The sequence below is a fragment of the Diospyros lotus genome, chromosome 2 (assembly GCF_014633365.1).
Source record: "Diospyros lotus cultivar Yz01 chromosome 2, ASM1463336v1, whole genome shotgun sequence".
NCBI lineage: Eukaryota > Viridiplantae > Streptophyta > Magnoliopsida > Ericales > Ebenaceae > Diospyros > Diospyros lotus.
This window is the reverse complement of record NC_068339.1, coordinates 23,387,154-23,399,174: the sequence shown is the minus strand read 5'-3', so window position 1 is coordinate 23,399,174 and position 12,021 is coordinate 23,387,154. Positions and strand designations below refer to the sequence as shown.

The following is a 12,021-nucleotide window of genomic DNA, read 5'->3' as shown; positions in this document are numbered from 1 at the left end:
CAATTTTTAACTTCACCTTGTGACAATCACTAAGATGCAGTGATTCATATTCTTTGATATATTAAAGGTGTCCTTCATGTGTGATGTATCGAAATCATGGACATAATTAGATTGTGAGATATATAGATCCTAATTGCAGGATCTCCTACAGACAAATAAATCTGGATATTGTGTACTTTTTGTTGGCAATTTAGTCTCTTGGATGAATAAGAAACAAAGTGTTGTTGCCAAATCCAATGCAGAAGCTAAATATAGGGCAATAGCCCTAAAAACTTGTGAGTTAGTGTGGCAGAAACAATTCATTGAGGAATTAGAAGTCATTAAGGTTAAGTCTATGCAATTGAAGTGTGACAATTAGGCTGCCATGCACATTACTTCTAATCTTGTATTCCGCAATAGAACCAAGCACATTGAGATTAGTTGCCATTTTATTAGAGAAAATGTGCTTTTGGGGAATGTTGTTACAACATTCATGAGCTCCAATGATCAATTGGCTAATTTACTCACTAAGTCACTTAGAGGTCCTCGTGTAAGTGACATTCTTGATATGTATGCTCTAGCTTGTGGGGGGCTGTTGAAGTGTACTACATATATAAGGGTATTAATGTAATTAGGGTATTTAGTATACTCTTACGTATATACCTTGTACTATACATTTTAGAAATACACAGATTATTTTATTCCTATACAATGGCCATGTTTTGCTATAAACTTCACAATACATATGTGTGTCTGTGTGAGAGCACATGCATATTACATCAGTCTTACCTTAATAAAATCCTCAGGATTAGGGCAGTTCTGTTGCTTAGATAATTTGAGTGCACGCTCTGCTGCTGTGCGGCCATCTCTGCGGGCAACAGCCTTAAAGAATTCCAACAAATTTAGACGGTCACCCTTAGAAAGTTCAGCAGTCATGCCTACATCAAGGAAGATGACATGAGGCTTAGATTTAAAGAGTCGTTTCCGAGAAGACTTGCTCTGAGCTACCCGAACAAGGATATTTCCAGGATGCATGTCTGCATGAATAAAGTTGTCCACCTGAAAGGGATAAAACAATAGGTTCAACATAGAAACTTCATACCACCAAACATTCAGAAAACTAACAGACCTCAAACTTCTTATTACTCATTACTAACAGAAAAGTAGCTATATAATTCAAGCATATTATATTACAGCAATAAGTGTGTCCATAACATTATTTGGGTGTGAAAAGGAGCGTGTAAACAGAAATTATACAGAGAAACAAACAACACTGTTATAAGAACAAAATTTTAAAACAACATGACTGTCTTGCCAGATGCATGCATGAGATAAACAATAAATGCTACCACATCTTAACAAGAAGAGATCAAGGTTTTATAAACTGTTTTTCTTAAAATCACAACCATTAAGATTGTGCACTCAGCACTCATAGTAACCAAGAAAGTACCAACCATACCAGCTCAAATAATATTGGCAAAAATTTGACACAAAATGAGATAAGTAAAGCACATGCATAAAGTACAAGGGGTGGAGCCCTGGTATAGGATTGAGACTTCAGTTCTCCACTTTGTATGTTGGACTTCAGGGAGGCTTTTTTGAACATGGATCAAGTCCTTAATTAAGTTGATACTCTGAAATATAGAGTATTGTGCCTTTTCGGTGTCCGGAATATGCAAGGCTTTTCCTCTGCCTTTATCCTGTTTGCATGTTATCATGGTTTAACCTTACTTTTGCATTCAAGAAGCATTCACTTAAGAATGTTATTTTATTAACATATAGGTATCTTTTCCAATCAAACGAAAGTTAATTACCGAAACAAGTTCATACACACACACGCACATATTGATAAGTGAAATAAGTTCACAAGTATACTTTTACACATCTGATGAAGCCAGTACAATTTTCTCTAATAAACTGAAATACAATAGTAGCTTATCTGAAAGACAACAGAATTTCCTATTTCTTGTCGTTTGGGAAGTACTCCAGGAAGTAGAATCATTATAGAACCATAATACCCTGTGCCATTTCCCTCCTATTCTGTAACGATCAGTGGTGTCGATTTCACTATGGATAATGTTACAATCATGCATCAATCATGTTGGTTCAAATATTGGAAATTTTATTTTTCTAGGAATACTGAGGGTGGGTAGCAACAATAAGGTTGCTCCATTATGACTGAGAGGTCTCACGGCTTCAAGTTGTGGGAACAACTTTTTTTGCAAAAGTCACCCTCACAAAGCTGGTTGCATACAAATGCCACCCTCCCCCAACCGCTGTGTAAAGGGGATGTCCCTTTATTTTTCTAGGAATACATGATACTGGAAGACCATATATTGTTACGGAGTAACATCTAGACATTTTTTCAGTAAATGTAATTCAAATATAATATACTAGAAACAAAATTGCAGTTAGTTTAGTCACTTTTCAGTTTTCCTTGACATTTAAAACACTTACTCTCTTGGAAGCATGGGCAAGTCACTGGGGGATATTGTATACTTGATAGATACCTTAAGGGCACAAACATGCATTTGACACATGCCTGTATACTGTCTAGCGTGTCTTAGTTTTTCCAGTAATATTTTTTTCTGATGAGTACCAAAATGCTATGGACACACCCTAGATAGGTACACACAGGACAAGCTTTGGGAATACAATAGAATTAGAATGAAAATGATTGGGGCCTAAATGGAGTACTAAAAAAGAATTGTTTTTATACTTGCTGCCAGATTGAATCAGGCTCATGTTTGACCCCCCCAAGTTGGCATCTAGAATCAGTCAAAGAGTGTTTTCTTTTGTCTGCATATGACAAAGCAGTAGTTACTCTGTTCGGTGATGCAAAGATTTCTTCTTTTCCTATTCTGTCTCGCCTTGTTCTATCACTTTTTTTTTTCTTGGGCAGAGGTGGCATGTGATTGTTATATGCAGTGTTATTAAAGGCCCAAAGGCCAAGGCGCACTAAGGCACAAAAATGTGTAGGAGCCTAGGAGCCTAAGGCGCAAGGTGCAAGACAAGACGCGCGCTTGATGGAACTAGGTGCATGCTAACTAAAAAAAAAAATAGAAAAATATATATCCTAGTTGAAGAATAAGGTATAAAATAGGTCATAACTCTTAATAACATATTCACAAGCATGTTATCAAGGAAATTTAAAAATTCAACATATGCTAATGAAAAGAACAATAAAAAAATGCCAAAAGATGCAATTTAAAAGTCTTTTAAGTCAACTTAAATTAAATTTTAAAACAATTTATAGGTCTAAATCTTAATGAAGATTAACTAATTATTCATTTTAAATAATCTAAAAATCATCCTCATTATCAAGATCAAGCATTTCCATATTTTCATCATTAGAACCATCATCTCTAATATCTTCTTGTTTTTTATGTATTTAATTTACTTTTAATGAAAAATTAAGAATTTATTTTGATTTGTTATTTCTGGTAATCTGCTTTTAGCTTTTTAAAATATGTGTTTGTATGAGATCACCCAAATTACCTACTTACCAGTTACCATTTTATCTTATATGCATAAAACTATAAGTAACTAGTTATAGAACTAAAAAATCAAAAATTTGTAAGTGTAGGGGTAGGATAGTAATAATTATTATTCTATGTCATATCCCAATACTCGTGTTCTATGTTCAGACACATATGCCTGTATCCTAAAATACATATACCCATACCCAAGTCCATGTAACATAGATTTAGATATTAAAATGATGGCTTTTCTAATTTGAAGTGTTATATATATGACACAGAAATATATTTGTTGTGCCCACAACATGTCATTCCAACTTTCTAGAAATTAATATATCCACTCGTCAGTGTTGTGTCATATTCATATCATATCTCAGTCTACATTTTTATTATTTTCCTTTTGAAAGGTAATACAGATTTAGAAAACTGCTTTAGGGAAACCACTTTAGAGAGTGAGGCCAAATAAGAAAGAGAAAAATAACTCAAAAACAAGATGGTTCAGCAACCTTACAAATAATCAATGGAAAAAGACAGCACCCTTTTAACCCAGAAAAATGATAGTGTTTCCCTTAAAAAGTGGAGAGGAGAACTTCCAAGATTTTCAGGTGTCTCTCCTATTCTCTTTCAAAACATACCATGTAGCATGCTAAGGAATAGAAACCAAAAATCATTCACTCTGGTAATAGGACAAGCCCAACTGAAGAATGTAAAACATCAAAAAGCGAAGCTAGTTTTATCCACTGGGCAGCAAACAGAGAATGCTACCCCAGTAGGAACATTCAACTTCATAAAAACTTCCAACTTCCAAGGAAAACACAATCTACTTTTATCACTAAGAGCCTTACAAAGTTTTTTTAAGGAAACAAAAAAATAAAGCGCACCAAAAACATTCCCTAATTTGACAAATTCCCAACTCATTTGTCCTTCAATTGCCCTACTTTGGGATGAGCATGAAGATACTCAAAAGCAGAACTACAATGGAGGCCCAACTCCAATCAAGTAGACTATGCTTGAAAAGATAGGACCAAATAGCACTTAGGGGTTTAAATGAACCAATATGCTTGACAAACAACTCATGAACGGGCTCAGTTTTGGCTCATTTATGTTCATTTATTAATTAATAGAACGAAAACAAACAAAATTTTGAAGGCTTGTTTAATAAATGAACTGAGCTCAAACATAGGTTGCCTTGCCTCGTTTATGTTCATGAACCAACTCATGTATATTTCGTTTAATGTTCGTTTATTGTTTCGTTAAAAAGATATCTATGTATATAAATTAGTATTATAGAAAATATTATATAATAATATAAATTATTCTTTTTCTCTCAAACCCCATTCTTCTTCACTCATTCACACAAGCCCTAATCTTCTCTGGGACTACTCGTCTTCACACCTTAAATCCCCTAATGCTTCTTGTTGCCATCACCACGTCAGTTGTTGTCGCTTCTCACCAGCTCTATCAATCTCCCTCAAATCCTTCCTCGTTGTCTCTCAATATCTCAATCACTTAACCCCCTCCTCATTATCTCTAGATCAATCTTTGTTTCCCACATTCTCTCTCAGCCAAATCTCTCAATCGGTCATTACCATCATTAATGAGCACCTCTCACCTAATCATCGGCCATAGTCATATTTGGACTCTCTCTCTCTCTATCTATCTATCTATCTATCTATCTATATGTATAAACACACACATTGAAATGGTTCGACTACCCCAAATCTACAGACACCAAACCCAAATCAAGCCTCTCTCTGTGTGTGTGTGTGTGTGTGTGTGTGTGTGTACACAGCAAAAACGATGAATCCTCCTGTGTATAATTTAAGTTAAGGTGTGAACCATGTATTATAAAAGATAAGTTGTGAACTCATAGTCAACTCAATTTAATAGAGACGAAGAAGTCTCTCAATATATAATATGAGTTTGAAAAGATACAATATCCCCTGTTTTACAAGCTGATAGGCTGCCACAATACATGGTCAATGTATATAGGATCTTAGCTAGGCATAGTTTTATATCCAAGAGATATAGTTTTCCATAGATCTAGGTCGGTGTCGTGACCCCGAGGATCCCCAAGGACAAAGTAGGAAATATTATAGAATTTAGCTTACATGCATTACCATATTTTGTAATTTCCTTTCCTTTTTCAATTATAGATATTTGTTTTATGGTCACTTTTGTAGCTGCACATGGATGCATGTGCAATGTTGTGAGGCTACATAAGCCACAACTAGAGTTGATGGAAAGGCATGTTGAATGATAATTGAATATTCTTATTTCTCTTTGGATTTCTCTCCTAATCTCCCTCATTTCTCTCTAATTTCTTCCCCCATTTCTGTCCAATTTCCATCTCCAATCATTCTGTTCTTGATCTTACTTCTATTGGATTCTTTCGATTCCCAATCCAACCCTAGGCCATGACAATTAGTATCAGAGCAGTATTCTAAAAGGCGGCTGGCAACGGAGAGGCGCTAGGCGGCCCCTGGCCGCGTGCAAGTTCCTCCAAATCGGCCCCTTAGGCGCTGGCCCAATTAATCGGACTCGGGCGGCTCCTAGGCGGCGAGGCGTCGCCTTGGCCGCCCAAATGTGGTTTGGGCTCGAGACTCCTCACCCGACTCCATCAGTGATGATCGTCACAGCCGCCGCCGCCGCATTGGCCTAGGTCGCCGGACTTCGTCACCGCCGCTGGACAGGGACTGGAACAGCCTTCGAACTTACTTGTGGTAACACAGCGACAGTCCGATTAGCATTGGCGGGGGGCAACGATGTGATCGAATGAGGCAGACGATCCGATTGGCAATGGCGAGGGGCAGCGATGTGCTCGGAGGAGGCAGACAGTCCGATTGGCAATGGCGAGGGTAGCAATGTGCTTGGAGGCAGCAAGTTTGAGAGAGAGAGAGAGAGTGCTGTGAAATTTTTGGGTGGGGGGGGGGGGGAGTGAGAACGCGCTGAAATTTGAGGGGGTGGGGTGGAGGAAAGAAAGAATATATTAAGAAAAAAAAATAAAAAATATTAAATTTTCTAGGTGGCGCTTAGGCGCTAGGCAGCAGCTTGCCGCCCGACTAGCACCTTTTAGAACACTGTATCAGAGCCAACAATTCCTGGCTGTGATTCCGTCAAATCCTATTAACCAATCCAACGAAGCAAAGATCGGCAATTTCGACAGCAAATCAGAGCCAGGCAATCTTTGGCGGCCGAGCCGAGATTCCAACAAGTAAGGAAACGGGTCTGGAAACAATTGCTAAATCAAGGCAATCGCATGTGGGATCTAAAGTATTAGTGGTTTAGTGGGTGTCGCGATTTGGACTCGGGAGTGTTGCAATGCAGTGGGTTGGACTTAGGAATGGGTGTAGCAATTGAACTAGCAGTGAGTTTTAGTGATTTTAGAATCAAAAGCGATTTCAAATTGGGCCAGGATAGACGGATTTTATTGGCTGCATTGAAATTGTTCAACAGAGGAGGCGAACCCATAGCCGAGACCTAGGTCAGCCGATTCCAAGCCATGGAAGGATCACCACCACGATCGAAACTACTCACCAATCAAATTCCTTCAACTATCCGAGCACGGGTGAGCGAAGCTCAAGTCACCACGATAAAGTGACTCGATTGATCAGTTCCTAACGAGCAAGCGATTCTTAGACCAAAATTTTTGAGACGCAAAGTAGAGGTAACTATTAGGTGCAAAATCAACCACGCTCGCTGATCCATACTGAAGCGGATCTAGAGTGTAGCTGATCGGCGATTGGTTGCGGAACGAAACGGATTGCATGAGGCGATTCAAGAAACAATAACGAATTGATTAAATAATGGAGTCGATCCATTTCTAGTGGGGTGATTGGAGTCGATCCATTTCTAGTGGGGTGATTGGAGTCGATCCATTCAAGAGACTGCTACGGGCGACTAGGCTAATTTGTCCCGACAATGCCTTCGATGACTCTCGGTTGTGAATCTGCACAATCGATCAAGGAAGGCGAGTCCAAAGGCGATTCCAGCAAGTATAAGGAATCATTGCAGCAGGCAATTTAGGAGATTAGATAGCCATGGGCGACTCTTAAAGGCCGATCAAGTTGCTATAACGTGCGACTTATCCTGTAATGAAATCAGGTTTAACTTGGAAGTGAGTTTCTAGACGCCTGCAATGATCGCTTCTCAATTTCGGCGAGTAATAGCATTTGTTTGATCCTCAATAGAATCATCCAGAACCGTTCATCGGTTAGTGATCCCATCAGTGATTTGAGTTATGATGGCAGATGAGATTAGGATGAAACCGAGAAGATCTCAATTGTAGTAGAAGATTTCTGCCATAACGGGCAGTGCATGCATGAGATCATGGGGGCCTCAATTGCAGCAGAAGATTGCTGCATTGTCAGTTGGAGGCAGACATCATGAGGAGTTTGGCTAGAAGCCTCAGGCATGGGAAAAGAAGTTTGAGAATGAGATTAGCTACTTGGACAAGGAAACAAGAAGTGTGGTACATGATATGAGCAAGGAATTCGGTCGTATGTTACACGAGCAGTTACAAGAGTTTGCGATGATACTAACTAAGAAGTATCACTACAGCTTTCCCGCTGAATTCTTTGATGATTATCACGGAAGTTTTAACAAAGAGGAATTCTTAAAAATGGAGAAGCCGAAGGAGAAGTCAAGTTGGCGGGAATCAGATTCATTGCTCACCTCCGATGTTGAGTAGAAGAAGTATTCCGGTTCAGGCGAAAGCCACAAGGAGTATTTCAATTTAGGCAAAATTATCAAGAAAGAGGTGTCACGCAGGCAGTTTACCAAGAGAAGTTTTTAAAAAATTTTGCTAATTAAAACCTTCTAATTGTAAGTTCCTCCCAGCTGTAGCCTTAGGCGCTAGGGGGACCAGTAGATTGGTAAGAATCAAGTTATTACACAGTTAAGGGAGGGGACCCCATTTGTTAGGGGAATAATTCCTCTAACGTCCTTATATAGGGCACTACCGTGCAGTGTAAAGGCATGCAAAAACAATCAAGAATATTCTCCTCCAGCTACTCTCTCTCCCTTCTTCCTCTGTCCCTCTCGTCTATCTCTCTCTCAATTCCTTGCCATCTCTTTCGCAATTCCCTCGTGGTAAACGCAGCCACAACCGCAGCAAGGTTGTGACACATTGGTATCAGAGAACTGTTCTGGCCAGTGGGTGGGAAGGATAATCTATGACTGAGGGGACGCGTATGAAGAACTTCGAAACACAGTTGCAACAAACTAGGGTGGTGGTAGCGGAATGTCAAAATAAGGTGGAGCAATTGGAGCTGGGTACGACTCGGAATCAAGAGGTGATCCTTGAGTTGGATTGCCGAGTGGAGAGCGCCATGGGTGGAATGGAAAGGAGGTTGGAAGAGTCCATTACGCGGGTACGGGAGGAACTAGCTACACAAATGCAGCAGTACATGGCCATGTTAGGCTGACAACAACCAATGAGCCTGGCACCTGACTTCCCTTCGAGGGAAGGGATAGACCCTACCCTTCAAAGGGATAGAGCTGATCGGGAGCTGGAAATACATGAGGAGGAGCTTAACCAGGGTGGCAGAGAAAAAGGAATACTTGGAAGGGGGCCCGGTGAACCATCAACCACAAGGATTTCCTCTCCCTAGGATGGAAATCCCAGTATTCGAAGGGATTAACCTGCGGTGGTGGATAAGGAAATGCGAAAGGCTGTTCAAATGGCATAACATCCTAGAGCCACAGAAGGTGCTGCTGGCAGCAGCCTACTTCAATGAGGAGGTCGATGCTTGGTATCAAGGAGTGATACGACTTAGGAGAAACCTGACGTGGGGGGAGTTCATAGAGGCTCTATGTGGAAGGTTTGGAGAAAGAAGCATGGTTGACATTGTGGAAGAGTTCAACAAGCTTAAACAGTCGGGAAGTGTGGAGATGTATTAGAAACGCTTCGAGGAGCTGAGGTCTTACATGATCCAATAAAACTCCCATCTAACCGAAGCCTATTTTGTATTAAGTTACTTGAGTGGCCTCAATGACGAATTAAGGCCAATGGTAATGGTACTTAGACCCCAAACTATAGCTCAAGCATCGGAAGATGCTCGGTTACAGGAACTAGCAGTAGAAGCCTTGTTAAAGAGGCAAAGGCAACAGACAAGAAGGATGGTGGCAGGGACCCAAAATGGGGTAGGGAGGTATTTTAATCGAGAAGCAGGCAAGGGAACTAGCGGGGTAAGAGGAATTATGGGTCAAAACACAACACCCTCGGGAGATCAATTGAGGGAGCAAAGAAGATTAGCAGGACTATGCTTCGGTGTGGAGACAAGTACCACCTTGGGCAGCCCTGCAAGAGGCAGATTCTGTTGCTAGAGGGGAATGAAGAAAGTGACCAGGAGGTGGAGGAAGAGGTAGATGGGGGCGACAGGGGCATGGAAGACAATGGAGAAATATCCATTTGTGCCCTGAAAGGGGTGGCCAATAACAAAATTATTAAGGTAGGAGGGCAGGCCAAGGGGAGTAACCTGATGATTCTGATTGATAGTAGGACTACCCACAGTTTTATTGATGAGAACACTACAAGGAGGCTAAATTGTCAGTTGATAGGGATGCCACCCTTGAGCGTGACAGTGGCCAATGGCCAAAAGGTGTTGAGCACTTCGACCTGGAACAGGTTCGCATGGGAAATGCAAGAGGAGAAATTTGTAACCAATTTAAGATTGCTGCAGTTGGGAGGCTGCGATATGGTCTTGGGGGTGGATTGGATGAAGGCAGTAAGTCCTATTAGTTTTGATTTTAACCATATGGAAGCATCCTTCGAGAAGGAGGGCAAAAGAATGACCATCACGGGTGGAAAAGAAGCTGGGGTGTGCAAGCTGATGTTGGGGAAAGGTCTGAGGAGAGTCATGAAGGGGAAGCGAGTTCAATGGGCACAACTCTTTTCAATAGTGACCACGAAAGACACACTCGAGGAACAAGGAGAGCTGGGGTAGTATTACCTAACAATCAGCAACCGGGAGGAGCCTCCTGATCAGGTAACACATTTGGCTTTACTTGATGATTTATTAGTGAAATATGAGGACCTCTTTGTAGAACCAAGATCCCTACCCCCTAACCGACTGTTTGACCATTCGATTAACCTCAAGCCAAATACAAAACCAGTTAACATTAGAGCCTACCGATACCCACCTATCCAAAAAAATGAGATTGAGAGAATGGTTAGGGATATGCTCCAACAATCCATTATCAAACCAAGCCAAAGCCCCTTTGCTTCCCCTGTTTTGTTAGTGAAAAAGGAGGATGGAACATAGCGATTTTGTGTAGATTACCGCCACTTGAATTCCATCACAATCAAGGATAAATTTCCCATACCCTTGGTGGAAGATCTTTTAGATGAACTCCACAATACCAAGTTCTTTTCCAAACTTGATTTACGCTCAGGTTATCATCAAATTAGGATGAAACCCGAGGATACTCCTAAAACTGCATTCAAGACCCACCATGGCCATTTCGAATTTCTGGTAATGCCATTTGGGCTTACCAACGCCCCAGCCACCTTTCAATCACTCATGAACCGCATCTTTGAGCCTCACTTGCGGAAATTCATCTTAGTTTTCTTCGATGATATCCTTATCTATAGCTCCACCTTCGAACAACACTTGCTGCACTTGCAAACCACCCTAGACATCCTCCAGTCCCACCAATTATTCATCAAGAAATCCAAATGTGAGTTTGGTCAGGGGCAAGTGGAGTATTTGTGGCACATAATCTCTAAAGGAAAGGTGAGCACTGACTCGTGGAAGATCAAGGCTATGGTGTCCTGGTCGAGGCCCACAACTGTGAGGGCCCTAAGGGGATTTCTTGGGTTAACAGGCTATTATCGGCGGTTTGTTAATGTTAAAGCATTTGTTCTAGATTAGAGCTTGTAATATGAGGGGTATTTTATGTAATATGTTTGTTGTTATGTTTCTAGAAGGTTTTTATTATTTTTCTAGGGCTGACCGAAGTAGTTGTAACTGCTCTTTGGGCAGTCGGTCAGGTTGAAGTCTCCCGCCTTATATGCTTATATATAGAGGCCGTGGGGAAGACTTTATGGTATGCTTTTTTTTGTGAGTTAGCAAGCTGTCTTGGGATAAGATTAAGCAGTGAGAAAGAGGGTATATCTTTCTTGTATCAACTCTATATAGCTTTCAGGTTTATGGGCTAGGTGAGAGTTGATTTTCGAGTGCTTTGTAATCTTGTATTAACTTTCAAGATAGTGGAAAAGTGCGGGCGAAAGCCAAGCTGGATGTAGGTCTTCTTTAAGACCGAACCGGGGTAAATTCTTGTGTGTTCTTGATTGGTTCTTGTTTTGATTGCTGATTGCTAGTCGTTTGCAAATTAAGGAGAGATTTCATTTGAGTGATCCTAAAAGGGTGAGATCTCGGTTAACAGTTAAGAACTATGGAGTCATCAACCGACCACTGACCGAGTTGCTGAAAAAGGAAGAGTTTAATTGGGGCTCCAAGGCAGAAAAGGCATTCAATGAGGTGAAGGAGGCCATGAGTAGGGTGCCTGAGTTGAACCTGCCAGATTTTGAGAAGCCTTATACCTTGGAAACTGATGCGTG

At 40.7% G+C, this 12,021-nt stretch overlaps 1 protein-coding gene across 2 annotated transcripts in view; it reads right to left on the bottom strand.

The window, feature by feature from the left end:
• The window catches only part of LOC127795026 (uncharacterized), a 31,412-nt gene that overhangs the window by 10,755 nt on the left and 8,636 nt on the right, over positions 1-12,021 (bottom strand). For both annotated transcript variants that reach the window (XM_052326425.1, XM_052326426.1), the window contains exon 3: positions 769-1,038. In XM_052326425.1, coding sequence (XP_052182385.1) covers positions 769-1,038 — 270 coding nt within the window. The remainder of the gene's footprint in view (positions 1-768; positions 1,039-12,021) is intronic.